The 13786-nt window shown below is 50.9% G+C and overlaps 6 protein-coding genes across 6 annotated transcripts; 3 read left to right on the top strand and 3 right to left on the bottom strand.

Annotated features, from left to right (window-relative positions):
• Positions 1-429: 429 nt before the first annotated feature.
• AA0111_g7863 (hypothetical protein) lies at positions 430-2598 on the top strand (the record flags this gene model as incomplete). The annotated part of the gene is made up of 3 exons (XM_028654247.1): positions 430-924; positions 1025-1079; positions 1127-2598. 3 exons carry the CDS (start codon positions 430-432, stop codon positions 2596-2598), a joined length of 2022 nt encoding a protein of 673 aa, XP_028504642.1.
• A 520-nt stretch (positions 2599-3118) lies between these two features.
• On the bottom strand, positions 3119-4478 carry AA0111_g7862 (hypothetical protein; the record flags this gene model as incomplete). The annotated part of the gene is made up of 2 exons (XM_028654246.1): positions 3119-4021; positions 4113-4478. The coding sequence occupies 2 exons, from the start codon at positions 4476-4478 to the stop codon at positions 3119-3121; spliced, it is 1269 nt and encodes a 422-aa protein (XP_028504643.1).
• A 1517-nt stretch (positions 4479-5995) lies between these two features.
• Positions 5996-7616, top strand: AA0111_g7861 (hypothetical protein; the record flags this gene model as incomplete). Its single annotated transcript, XM_028654245.1, has 3 exons — positions 5996-6256; positions 6306-6410; positions 6477-7616. The coding sequence occupies 3 exons, from the start codon at positions 5996-5998 to the stop codon at positions 7614-7616; spliced, it is 1506 nt and encodes a 501-aa protein (XP_028504640.1).
• A 1924-nt stretch (positions 7617-9540) lies between these two features.
• Positions 9541-10050, bottom strand: AA0111_g7860 (hypothetical protein; the record flags this gene model as incomplete). The annotated part of the gene is made up of 2 exons (XM_028654244.1): positions 9541-9896; positions 9966-10050. 2 exons carry the CDS (start codon positions 10048-10050, stop codon positions 9541-9543), a joined length of 441 nt encoding a protein of 146 aa, XP_028504641.1.
• Positions 10051-11029: 979 nt separating this feature from the next.
• Positions 11030-12271, bottom strand: AA0111_g7859 (hypothetical protein; the record flags this gene model as incomplete). Its single annotated transcript, XM_028654242.1, has 1 exon — positions 11030-12271. The coding sequence occupies one exon, from the start codon at positions 12269-12271 to the stop codon at positions 11030-11032; it is 1242 nt and encodes a 413-aa protein (XP_028504561.1).
• A 506-nt stretch (positions 12272-12777) lies between these two features.
• Positions 12778-13782, top strand: AA0111_g7858 (hypothetical protein; the record flags this gene model as incomplete). Its single annotated transcript, XM_028654241.1, has 1 exon — positions 12778-13782. The coding sequence occupies one exon, from the start codon at positions 12778-12780 to the stop codon at positions 13780-13782; it is 1005 nt and encodes a 334-aa protein (XP_028504560.1).
• Between the last annotated feature and the right edge of the window lie 4 nt (positions 13783-13786).

The raw sequence follows: 13786 nt of genomic DNA, 5'->3' as shown, positions 1-13786 counted from the left end.
GTAGCAAGAGGTTTCGGTTGGTCGTATAGTCTTGTCTTCCTCATCGCACAGTCCTGATTGAGTTATGGTCTTTCAGTATTGGGAAGGAGCGTCATCACATTGGCGACACATCACATAGGCAGATCTCAGCCGAGATCTAATGTACTAAAACCCCAAGCATTCGCGGTATCACTGCCTTTACCTGGGTAGAAGGGCTAGCAGTACCGTCCGCGAAAGTGAGAAACTGGTACTAGCTCGTCTCCTCAGGGATATAAAAACCGCTTACTAAACCCAATTGGATGTCTTGTCTCCCACACCACAATAACCAGTTAAAGTTGGATTCTGGATTGACGACCTCACACTGTCGCAGCCTTCGGGGCAATTGCGCTCAGTGTCTCCCAAGAGAATACGACTGCTTCCAGTATACACGACCTCAACAGTGCATTCGCTATGGAGATCGAGGCACCCACCTTCATCTCGCTCAATAAGCCTCAGAAGCGCGCGCTCATTCTCCGCGACCAACTTCGCTTTCATGATCCGCACCACCTGGATTTGTTCCTTGAGGGTATCAGTAACGATGAGCCACCTAGTTACACCAAAGTGCATGGTATCATCAAGCCTGAGCTGGCCTTGGTCACACTTAAAGAAGAAGCCACACATCTCGATCTTGGAAACGTTCAACTACCGGAAGAGCACAACTCGATATATCGCGTTTACCTGATAGTAGAGAATGGCCAGATCCAGATGCAGACTGAGGATCCTTTGCCACAAGATGAAAACGTTCTCGACTCCCAACCTATTCATGGCTTCATTGCTAGGACTATGGTACCAATGTTCAAAGAAAAATTCCAGGCTATCTTTGCGAGGATGAACAAGATCAACGAGGCTAGACGGGCCGCTTACAACATGCCTAACCAGGCGCCAGTTTTGTTTCATGAAGGAGAGGTATGTTCGTTGACATGTTAAGGGCTTTGCCAGATCTCATACAGACATCTGTTCCAACATGAGTTGCATGTACCAAGTACTTCCTGCTGACTCGGTACAGACACTCGCAAGGCTCGATCCAGCAAAGGTTGAGCAGGATTGGACTCTTACTCGTGGTAATTGTTTTAGTCATTATGATAATACAGCACTGACGAAATGGTAGTGACGAAGTCACGCAAGCGAGCACTAAATGAGGAGATCGTTCAACATGTCTCCAACAAGCGCAAATGCGTTGGTCTCGATACAATCCCTGAAGATGCGAAGCGAAAGACCTTCGACACAATTCCGAGCCACGTCAAAGTAGATTTGTTCAACTCTATTGTCGATACGGCATTCCCAAACTTTAACAACCTGATGATTGCGTCCTGGAACGTGATCACAATCTATACGGCTTGCGGTAGCGACTTTCCGGATCTTCACAAGGCGATCGTCGATCTCGAAGGAGTTCTCCAGGATTTCGACGAGTCTTTTGGTCAGCGCGTTGATCGAGCCCCGCCTAAATACAGGTACGACTTTGGTGGACCTTCTCGGGACGGTACGGATGAGGATGGGACCCAAGATCGTAACGGGAGGCGCGATCAGGAGCGTTACAAGGACTGCGAAGACGATGACGTTGATCATCATGGGAATCTCTTCGAAACTCATGTGCCTGTCTTGGGACAGGGAGGAGTTGGTAACTCTAATCGAATTGGCGATACCACTGCTAACAAAGCGGCGCAGGTGCAAGAGGGCATTGCTGAACAAAGTGACGGCACGGAAGACCCAGACGGACACGATGACGAAGACGACCAAGTACCTCCTGGGGATCCCGATCTGGCTCTCACGACCGAAGATCCCAGCAAAGTTTGTGGATCTGGCTCACATCATACGGTAGAAACCCATGTTGGAGGCCAGGAGCACGCTCATCATGTGAAGAGGATTCGAGAGCAGCACGTTGACGACGACGATGCTGAAGATCGTCCCCTCATTACATTACGATCAGGATCTCGTCGTGGGGCGTACTCATCCTCCGTTGAAAGAAAGCGCAACGAAGAGCAGCCCGTCGGTAAAGCTATTCCTAAGACTACACAGAACGCGACCAGCACCAAGGCGTATTCTGCAGAGCAGACCGATTTCCCCTCAGAGCTCGATCAACAAACGCCACAACTACAAGATGGCCCGACCGCAAACCCGACCTCCGCTTCAACGCCCCAACCTGGGAAGAAGAAGCAGCGCGACATCTCTAGCTACACCATCGTCGAACTCGAAAAGAAGTATAAGGAGCGCGAGGCTCACATCCTGACTACCTTCGAAAACGACATGAGCAAGGTCCCGGGGAAGCACCGCAAGGCCCTCGAGTCGATGAAGGCTCTGCTTGAGGGTCGTAAGAAAGATGAAGCGCAGGAGAAAGCCAACAAAATGAGCAATTCCTCTGGAAAGATTGGACGTCCGGGTACCAGCAACGGCGGCATGTTCGGCAATTATACTGGCAAATCTCCCAGCAACCATCTCGGCAACTCTGTCCTAGGAGCGAAGAAACCAGCAAGCATCGCGCCGGTGGCGCCAATGTTTCCGAATGGCAGCCGAAGAGATCCGAGGAATGGTGTTGCACAGGGTAGGACAGGCAACACACCTCCTTACGGGCGTGGCAACTGATGCTAAACCGAACAAGTGCATCTCGGAGGGAGAGGATTCCTTACAAGTTTTTGAAGAATCACGTTGAACGCATTGTTGATCGACACGAGGAGTCTCCGGGCAGAATCCCAGGCGAGATTTCGTTCGTTTGCTACGGTGTGGGCATTTGGTGGCATCGATTTGGTCGAATATCCACGAAACTGGTGAGACATTGGGTAGGCGTCGGTTTATACACGCGACGGGTTAATGATTGGGAGCATGCAAAGGCCTTCAAAAGGCAAAGAGTTGGTTAGACGTCGGTTTATTAACATGACGGGGTAATTGGTAACGGGAGGCAGCACGCCACGGCTTTTGATCTGGAATCTTGCATAGCCAAATTAGCAACAATGTGAAATGATTTTGTATACCCTCTTGAAACTCCTTGTGCTACTCGCTTGACGAGCACACTGGTATCTTTAGGAACACCCATAACGCCACCCAATGTCGCCTAATACGAGTGAACGCCAAACTCATATGCATATCTTTGACCATCACGATCGCACTACTCCGCCTTCTTGAGCTCAGGCCCCCAGAAAGCATCAGACTCCTTCTCATACCCTTCCCTCGCCAGTTTTCTCCTCTTGGCCTTACTCTCCTCTAGCGCATCACCCTGGACTGCATCCCTCTTCTGCGCCTGATTCAACTTGACGAGATCGGCCTTGTCTGGATCGCGGCAATTCTTGAGCTTCTGCATTAGCGTTTTGACTTCTGCCTTATGCTTCGCGTCCCTCGCTTCCCGCTCTGGCGCTGGTAGTGTATTGTTGACGTAAAGACGGTGGCTCGAAATAAGAGACGCACATTTCCGCAATGTGCTCAGGAGTTTGTCGTAAACCGGATTAGATGTTGGCACTTTGAGCGATAGGTAAAATAACGTGAGCGGTTCATCAGCGAGGAGATGGGCGGACAACCAGATCTGAGAGGGCGTGTACAGGAAGTACGCATCTGTCAACACGGCAATAGTGCGGAGGGTGTTAGTCGCCACACCATACGCATTATGTATCCTCTCCTCAACCTTCTTCTCGGGCATCTTCATCGCCGGACCTCCAACCTTTACCGGAACAGAACAAATCTTAGCCTGGACCTCCTTCGATCCTAGTCCCTGTGCCGGCCCCTGGTATTTCCCATGCGCCATCTCCAGCATTTCCATGTGGCCAGCCTTGATAGCGCGGAATGGATGCCGGACGTCGAGGTTGTAGCGGAGACTCTGGACGATGATGTATTCGGGGGCGAGGACGTCTTCGGCGGTCACGTTGCGGCCAGCGCCTTCAGCGTACTGCGAGACGTGGATGGGGAAGAGCTCGACTTTGGTGGCGAGAAACATTATTGTGCGGAGGATGTTGTTAACGTGGTAGGTCATGGGAGAGTTGTAGAGGTAGAAGCGGCGGAGGAATTGGATACATGTTGACTGGTGATGCATTAGTGACCATCTCTCATCTATTTCCTAGTATGAAGTGCTGGAGGCGTATAAAGAGCAAGAGAAGTGTAGTTAGACATACGACGACGTTCAAGGGGAAGCTGTAATGGTTCCCCAGGGCGACTGCGCGTTCGCAGAATTCGTTTACTATCTTCAGTTCCTCCTCTGCGGTGAGGCAGTTTATTTCTGTTACGCTTTGCATTCGCCCATCTGGAGTGTTGGTTCCGCTAGTCCCGCTCCCGTTCTCCTTGTCTATGCCAGATCCAACAGTATCATTGTCCACGGCGTCGTTGCCGCGCTGGGCTCGTAAACGCGCAACATTCGCTTTGACGCGCTCGGTGGCTTGAACGTTGATCTTCAGCCGTTGGGCGGCTAGTTGTGGCGCGGTGAAAGACCAATTCCTAAACTGCGTGGAGTTGCGATAGAGGTCGTCTTCGGTGAGCTGCATGGTCGTGGTGATTGGCCGAAGCTGGGGCTGGGAGCGTGGCACCAGGACTTGGGTGGTGAGAAGGGACGTGATGTCGCGACTGCATGGCAAGTCCAGCCGAGGCGCCTCGCGCGCCTTCTTTCCGCTCTGCCTTTCGGTCCTTCAGCGTCGCATCCTTCACCCTCTTCTGCCTGATAACATCAAATATTTCATCTACTTGAGCTTTTTCCAAGATTCGAATATCCCAGATGACCGTCTTGCTAGATCTTGGCGGTACCTGTCCATCACCTAGGCACAAAGGCATGGCAGTACCATGACCGTGGTCCTGTCAAGTTACTAGAGCTTGGAAGTACGCGAAGCATGCAGCTCGTCATGCGCTGCGCCAATGACCCTGTCAATATGTAGGCCTTCTAGAATACCCTCAATTGTGCTCAAAGTGTACCTCAATCATGCTCAGTGGGTACTGAAGGAGTATGCTACAAGAGGCTGTCCCTTCCGCTCTCCTGACCACATCGATTTCCTTCTTCTGCCAGTCGCCACCACATACTCCGCCTCATCTCCGCTACCTATGCTGCTCGACTCAACGAGTAACATGCCAAGGCCAACCGTGGAGATCGCCTTTTTGGTTTCCCGGAATTCGTATTAGTCGAGATAAGAACCTTGGTGCCTGGGTGAACGTCTGCCGATAGGCGCGCTTCGGTTCAACTTCACTTCCGTTCTTTTGCATTCCGTTGCCTACCGCATAGACCGGAAGAGCGAGGTTTTCCATCTTTAGTCGGATTCAAGCACACTCTTGAGCACCGGAATGGCGACATCTGACACGCAGCATCCTCTTGACGGAAGTTTGCCTGGAATGTCCTCGTGTATCCACGCACAGCATCGATCCGGCTAAAGTCTATCGTCGGCTTACACCATCCAGTTCACCACCTTCTCTAGAATCAATAGTCAGGTTCAAAGCTCCTCACGGTTATTTGGTCGTGGCGCGCATGGGGTCCAGTCATTCTTGGCAAGCAAAGCAGCTTCCTCTTTGGGCTACGCTATCTACCAATCCCCATCTCCGCTCAAGAAGATCCCACCCTAGGTTGCACTGCGTCTGTGTAGCCCCGCCATGGCCTCGACCAGCATGCCCTGCAGTATACTGGGGTACACCAGTCGTAGTTCCATGCTCCCATGCTCGAATCCAAGGCGGAATGCTTGCCAAGCATCACACTATTCTCGGCGTACATGAACGATTGCCTGCAAAAATCGCGCCCAAGACTTCACCAAGGTTCGCCCAGGACCTTGCTGCATACAACGGCCGCTGTCGTTGCTTCTATACGGCCTTGGTCGCTTATACTAACTTTTCGGAGTACCTGCGATAGGAAGGTCTGCTCATGATAGTCATCTACCGCGTCCTGCACGCGACGGCATCATGGCAGGTCGGTGCTTCCGAGAGGGTGGTGCAGAGAGGGGGGGATATATAAATTGTTGTAACCTGCTCCCAGGATCTCGGATCATCATCAACTGCCAACCGTCAATCCGCAGTCTTGTTCGCAAAGATGAAGTGGGCTACTATCACCGCGGCTTTGCTGCCTTTGGTCGCCGCTCATGGCTTTACCCACCAGCAATATGCCTCTGGAGAGGTCATGGACCTCATGATGTCCGGCAAGGAGATGGCATGGGCTAAGCAACGCGCTGCTGGCAACTACGACAGCAAGCGCTGGAATGGCTTCTCCCACAAGCGCTCCAACAAGAACAAGATTGAGTGCAAGGACGGCCGTGTTGAGGCTGTCAAGGGAGATGCCGACCAAACCTACAAGGTAAGAAAGATCATTCCACCAAAACCATTCCCAATTAACACTAGCACAGTGCAAGAACATCGATCTGTACGACTTCAAGACGCACGAGGAGCTCGGTGATGCCATTGGCGATGGAAGTGGCTCGTGGGGTTGGTCGCACAAGGGCCGTGACTTCGTAAGTAATCCCTGTTATACCGAATTATCCTCTGGATAAGAGCGAACCAAAACTAATTCCAATTAGATCGCCATCGGTCAGACTTACGGTGCTTCTTTCTCCGAAGTCACCAAGGACGGTCAGTTGGAGTACCTTGGACGCCTTCCCGCCAACAACGACTCCGTTATCTGGCGTGAGATCAAGGTCGTTCGTGACAGCCTCATTGTTGGTTCCGAGGGTGTTGGTCACCACGTTCAGGTCTTTGACCTGAAGAAGCTGCTCAAGCTCTCTCCCAAGAAGCCTTACACTTTCGACATCAAGAAGGACACTGCCCTTGTCGACATCAACCAGGGTATCAAGGGCCGCACCCACACTGTCGTCGCCAACGAAGAGAAGAACTATGCCGTTGCCTGCGGTGCTGGCGGTCGTGCCGGTCGTAACGACACCTGTGCTGGTGGACCCATGTTCATCAACATGGACGACCCCACCAAGCCTTACGTTGAGGGTTGCAACGGCCAGGACGGCTACACTCATGACGCTCAATGCATTGTCTACCGTGGACCTCACAAGAAGTACTACGGCCGTGACATCTGCTACGGTTACAACGAGGACACCCTGACCATCTACGACGTCACCAACAAGAAGGGTTTCGGTAACGCTGGTGCCATCATCTCTCGCACACCCTACGTCGGAGCTTCCTACACCCATCAGGGTTGGGTTCTCGACCCCTACTGGCAAACTCACATCGTCATGGACGATGAGCTTGACGAGGGCCAAATCGACCCCAACCGCACTGCTGCTGACAGTCTCGCCAAAGATGGTTTCGCTGTGACCTACATTTGGGACATCCAGAACCTTGAGAAGCCCGTCGTCACCGGCTACTACAAGACCACCACCCGCTCTGTCGACCACAACCAATATGTCTACGACGGTCTTGACTACCAATCCAACTACCAGGCCGGTCTCCGTATCCTTGACGTCTCCAGCATCCCCAAGTTCCCTGACGGCTCCAAGGTCAAGGAGATTGCCTACTTCGATGTCTACCCTCCGGATGATGTCAAGCCCGGCGGCGGTGACGCTCTCTGGGACGCTGGTACCTGGTCCGCCTACACCTTTGAATCTGGTTACGTTGTCATCAACACCATTGATCGTGGTGTCTTTGTTGTCAAGCAGGCCGATGTCAAGGGCAAGAGGAGGGGTCGCGGCCAGTACTGGAACAAGTACTAGAGCAATGTGGTGGATAATGATAGATACCTTGCGCGGTAAAAGCGCTAAGTGTTAATGAAGAATAATGAAAGATTCAAACAAATTCTCGAATGTTCCCATAACCACGTGGTGTTGGTTCTTTGTGAATACATGGATGTTCTTTGAGATGATTTTAAGGCTGACATTACTGTACAGATTGAGCACGGATTCCGAGCTTGGTACTTAAAAGTGTATAATACCATACGCTCGCCTTCCCATTCTACTTCTTCGCATATCAACCATTTCCCACATAATACCAAAACGACATAAGATACGGCGCATGGTCTGTTCTGATTTTCTTGCCCAACATTTGCAATAACTCTGATCGTGGATCAAGGTCTCCTTTTTTGGACGTTTCACAGCATCATGTCATAATCAAGTCTAAATCCTCAAAACAACTCGAAGGTTGGCCATAGGGAGTCGATCTGCTGCAGGACAAAAAGGCTAAACGACCTGGGTTATGGCCGGTCTAGCTCGCATCGATGGTGAAGATGGTGTGATGTTGGACTCGGAGAACATGTCAAGGCACGGGTACCAAAGGATGGATCTTGATTCTCTCCAGTTGGTTCTTAAATGTAGGCACATTACACGTCTCGTGAGCAGTTATTTCTATCGGCCCCTCTCGTAATACACAAGTACGAAAAGGCTGAAGATTTATGGTATGTTTGCTGATTGAAAGTGCGCCACAGCAACATGCATGTTTTTTCCTTCCTTTTCCGCCCAAATTCCAAACGGCCTCACTCACGGGAACGAACTAAAATGGTTATGATCACACGTGATGTTGGTGTGTTGCTGCGACTGTCTTAGATACAGCGTGAGATCCCCAAGTTCTCGAACATAACCAAGAACACAAAGCGAAGATGCAATATGTGCGCTGGCACTCGCGAGGAGACATGGTTCTGACAAACCTTCCTTATTGAATCGAGTGTATCCAAGCTGCATAGTCGTGCTAAGTACTTGAGACTGGGTTAGATCGGTGAACATATAAGTCCTTCCCTTCTCTCATGAAGATTCTTGCCTTCTCATAGCGTACTCAGTTGCTTAGGTTTTCCCAAAATGTAGAAACAAAGTTTCTATGTGTGTGAATCTTGCTCTTTTTCCAAACAAAAAATACTCAATTCACGGTGTATGCCTGGAGACGACTTGGTGTTTCCAAGGAACGTATTTCGTTTCTCGAATCGTTACACCAAAGATGAGAGGTCTCGAGATCATGATTGAGGAGCTCGAAAGACGAATGCCAGTAAAAGAATGACCTGATTGACGAAAGAGATTTCAACATCCGAATGCCAGCGCTATGCGTTGTCCGTACTGTCCTCGGTACTCGGGGTATAAAACGCATCCTGATTTGCGCCCTCTTTGTATCTCTGTAATATCGCATTCTAAGAAAATGTTCCAAAATTTGCTATGAACCACTTTGTACTTCTTCGAAATTACGACCACAACGCCGTATGAGACGACTTCTTGCCCTTGCGAGACATATAATGAAGAAGGCCCATTCGAATTGGTACTCCAAAGTCTAGATACAACTATCATATGGTTTCGAACTAGTCCCAGCGCTTCCCTGAAACATCAATTGCATGAGTACATGTCATGGCCGATTTTGTTCATCCAGAGGCATGTGGCGATACAAACACAGCGCAGACCGAGCAACATACGAGTAGAAGGATCATGCTGGAAATTAGCCAAAATCATCACATGTCAGCGGCACCGAAGTACTCGTAGAAGTACGCAAGGTCTTCTCTTTTGACCTTAGTATCCCATATTCTCTCTCTAACGGAACCAAAAAACGACACGTACTGGCTGATGCAGAAGAGACTTTAGCGCATGCCCCTTGAGATAGTGTCCACAACAAAAATGACTGTAGGAACGCCATGCACTTGCTCGTGTCGATATACTCGAATCTTAGTTAGAAGAACCACACCCCTTCCGTTTGACCGCCGTCCCTCCCCACTTTCAACTCATCCAAGCACTTCTTCAGCCGCGCTCCGGTCGCCTTTCCATACGCCTCGTGATCATTGAAATCCGGCATCTCGCCGGTTCTGGTTTTATCAGTGCGCACCCATACCATCTTCTCATCTCCACAAGAACCTTTGATCTCCTCGAACATCTCATCGTTGAAACCACCTCCAAGAGCTACGACAGCAGGCCTGGTGCCGTAATTCCGGGAGCCGATGTTGGATGAGCTATTGGGTGGGGTCTTGGACGAGATGATTAGAGGGATTGAAGATGTTGCTTCTTCGACAGAGAGGTTGACGTGGATTACTGAACGATGATGAGGTTAGCTACATTCCCCCGCGCACATACTAGTTCGACCAAGATATCCAAGCATACCATCGTATTCTGGTTTGACGCCCTCAGCTACGGCCTTTGCGATATTTGGGTTTCTGCCACAGACGACGATGGGAATAGGCGACATTGCGGACGCGTAGTATCTTGGATGCACTCGTGAAAACGACGACCTTGGTGCAGTGCTGAGGGAGACTGATCGGGGTACAAAACGGGAAAGCAGTCTTACGGTCATCAAATCGAGATATTCGAAAGCATGAGCCAAGGGTGTCTACATATATGCTGCGCTTCGTGTTGTAATGCTTCGGCATTATTGTGTCTAAACCCGACGCTAGTACTGAATGGCACCTGGAGGTCAGCTCGGTGCGGAGAACATGTTGTACGATCGACGAGCCGTCTGACTGTATTTCAACGTCCTCACAAACATTCCTATCGCTATGCACTGTTCCTATACTATACCAATTGGAAAGATAGTGTGTAACAGCATCAGACGGACTTATCGGCATCTGCAACTCCAGTACCGGTTCTCGACGAAGCCATAGTCGATTGTAGTAGACTATGTGTTTATCATTTTCCTGCAATATCATAGAGCAGCGTACACAGCTTTGGCCCACCGTGCTCGCCCACGAAGCAAAAATGATTGTCGCAACCGCAAACCAACTCCAGCCTTCTTGGAAGAGAAGAGAGATTGTCAGAGCGAGCAAAAAGGACATAGTGCAAAAAAGAAAGGGCCGAACCGGAGTCGAACCGGTGACTTCGGGAAGGCGGTTTATTGGTGAACTGCAGTCCTACACTCTACCACTGAGTTACCGGCCCTTAAGCTGTTTCGATGACTAAGAGTTCAATCTGTCAATATATATACTATGACATGTGACTACGGAAATTGGACGCTTCATGGCGTTCAAGGCAGGTGTTAGGGATGAGGCGAAGTGGGGCTCGTCTCGCGGGTCGCTGACAAGATGCAAGTCAATTCCACATTCTACGCTAGGCGTAATGTGGTATAAGGACTCACTACACAACGCTTGCTACCAACCCATGGATGTAAAGGACAAGAAATGCAAATATGGGTATCATCTGGCGCGACGCATTGCCATGCCACTCGAGCTTATCTAAAACTCCAATTCTTCAACTTCCATCCCACACTCCTCACACCTCTTCTTTGTCATACCCGTCTCAGGATCAAGTACGCTCCTGCCCCACTCGTGCTCATGCCTATCGTACCTGCCTCTGATCTTTTGCCCAAATTGCGCCTCACCGCCGTCACCCGCTAATCGCGCGCGTTTGTATGCTTCTACCCTCGTCCGCTTCTTCAGATCCTCCAACTTGTTCTTGAACTTCTTTTGTTTCCGCTCTTTGCTCACAACCTGCCTTTTCGCGTACTCCTCATCTAATGCTTCTGCTGAGCCCCATTTCTGCGGACTAAAAGCATACGCTTCGACTTGAAGACGCAAGAAAAGTTGCATGGGGTGGAAGAATTGTTTATGCGGGTTCGGTCGTTCAAGATGAGGTAGGAGTTCTTCGTCTTTGAGTTCGGGGTCGGTAAGGAGGTAGTCGTCTCGCGCTTCGGTTTTGGTGAGGAGAGAGTATTTGTCTGGGAGTTTCTCCTTGCAGATATTGCAGATGCCGATGCCGAATATGTCCTGCCACTTCCAATCGATCTCGAGACTGTTACATTCCCGACATTTGCCCTTGACGTCACGCTTGCCATCGCCATATTTGCCTTTGAATGTCCCACTCTCGATCTCGGCGTTCTCAGCAGCCTCAAGCAGTGCTGCTTCCTCATCCTCTTCTTCTTTGCCATTGACCGTGTCCAAGATGGAGATACCAGGCTCATATGGACCGGCCCTGTTGGCACGAAGCTTCCGTCTTATACGCTCCCTTTCCCATTCTGCCATTGATACGCCCTCTGGCTTTTGCTCTTCCTTTTGTTGCCCTTTCCACATAGCCTTGTTGTGCGGGTCGTCTACGGTGCTTAGGAAACCACCCTTCGTATCCGTCATTTTACTGAAATCATATTCGATGAAGTCCGATCTCGCGTATTTCTTCGCCGGTTGGATATAGTCGTTCGATGGTGGCTGTATGAAGCCATTTTGATCGCGTTTGGCGGGTGATGCCGCTGCAGCGTTGCGAAGGGTCGCTGGAGTCTGCGCGGCCGTGATAGAGGAGTACGCTCGCTTGGTACCAGCGGCAGGCGCTGGTGTAGGCTTCGATGCTTGTGCTTGTTGCGCCTGCGCCTTTGCTCTCAGGCGAGCCTCTTCCATGCGCCTGATCTGCTCGGGGGTGGGAGGATTAGGCGGAAGCTTGCCCGCTGAGCGAGTCGCTCGTGGTGGTGTTGCCGGCCGTTCAGACATGTTGAGATGACCAAGAGATAGAAAACGAGGTTTTGATGTGCACGCTCTTGTTTGAGTGAGTAGTTGAAGAAGTTACTGATTACACGGCTGTCGGCGCGCAGGTGGCGGATGTCATCGGCGTTAGTTAGGGTGAAATGCGGCACCGAGACCCTTGTTCCTGAGCAATGATGTACGCCAAGAGATCTCACGATCTGTACCTTCCGATTCGCGTCTCAAATCACTATCCACATGCTAATCACCCGAGAAGTTTGCAAAAAGCTATACTTCTCCTATGATGACATATCCGTATCATTTTGAAAAGGGCGGCTTGCGGTGCAGCGCCCTTACCAATCCACTATGACTCTTACGTGTGGCTGTGATCGGAACAATTCACAGCGCCTGTTATGACGTCCCGCGGCTCACTTCACAGAGCAAGTCAAAGCACAAGTTATTGACTGGATTAAGAGAAGCTCGTTCCGCATAATCTTGTCGCGATCACCGTCGCAACTCTCTCTTCATCCCATATCATGTCAGACGCGACCACACGTGCGCACGTGGCGAGCCCTACGGCTTCGCTAATCCCTGCCGCCGATCTCCACGAAAATGTCCAAGCCTCACCACCGGAAGACAGCGACTACAGCAGCGACGAGCCCACCACAGCAGCCGCCAGACGAAGAAAGCGGAAGCAGCTTCGCAAAGAAGAACGCAAACAAGAGAAGCAAAGGCACGACTCCGCCCTCCCAACGCCTACGCAATCCGATACCGAGACTCCGGCGAACCAACCCCGCAAACCTTCAAACAAGTCCCCGAAGCAGAATCGCAGGCTTGCTGCTGAATCTGACGCTTCGTCCGTAACAGTACCGCCAGAAATCTCAATGGCGAAACCCGCTGCCCAAACCGCCTACCCTCTCCTTGTAGCCTCCATCGGCAACCCAGGCTCAGCGTATGCCAATACACTACACTCCGCAGGGCACATTGTCACCTCCGCACTCTCCGAAGCAAAACGCTATGAAGGTTTTCAAAGAGGCTTATCAGGCCTAGTGTCACGGCCTCCGACTACACACATGGCATTTGGTCTGACCGGGTACCGAAGAGTAGCAACAGACAAAAGCACAGAGGATGACTGGACGTTCTGGCAATCCACGTCATTGATGAATGTCAGTGGGAGTGGCGTACTCCGGGCATACAACGAGTGGTTACGTGGTTTACGGCAGGCCTCTGGAAGTGCGACGTTGGAAGGCAGACTAGTAGTCGTACACGACGAACTTGAGTCTGCGCTAGGCAAAGTGACCGTCCGCGACGGCGGCGCCAGCGCGAAAGGTCACAATGGCATAAAAAGCTGTCAACAAAGCCTTGGAGGAGTAAAATGGTGGAGAGTAGGCGTTGGGATAGGGAGACCAGAGAGTAGGGATCCGAATGTCGTGAGCAAATATGTGTTAGGCAAGATGACGTCTTATCAACGAGCACAGTTGGAGAAGACCGATGTGCCGGTTTACAAGGCGTTGGAGCTTATTGCTGCGGGGAAGAAATAAGGTT

The sequence above is a fragment of the Alternaria arborescens genome (genome assembly GCF_004154835.1).
Source record: "Alternaria arborescens strain FERA 675 chromosome Unknown contig_18, whole genome shotgun sequence".
NCBI lineage: Eukaryota > Fungi > Ascomycota > Dothideomycetes > Pleosporales > Pleosporaceae > Alternaria > Alternaria arborescens.
Note: the sequence above shows the minus strand (reverse complement) of the source record. Positions and strands in the feature narration are given on the sequence as shown.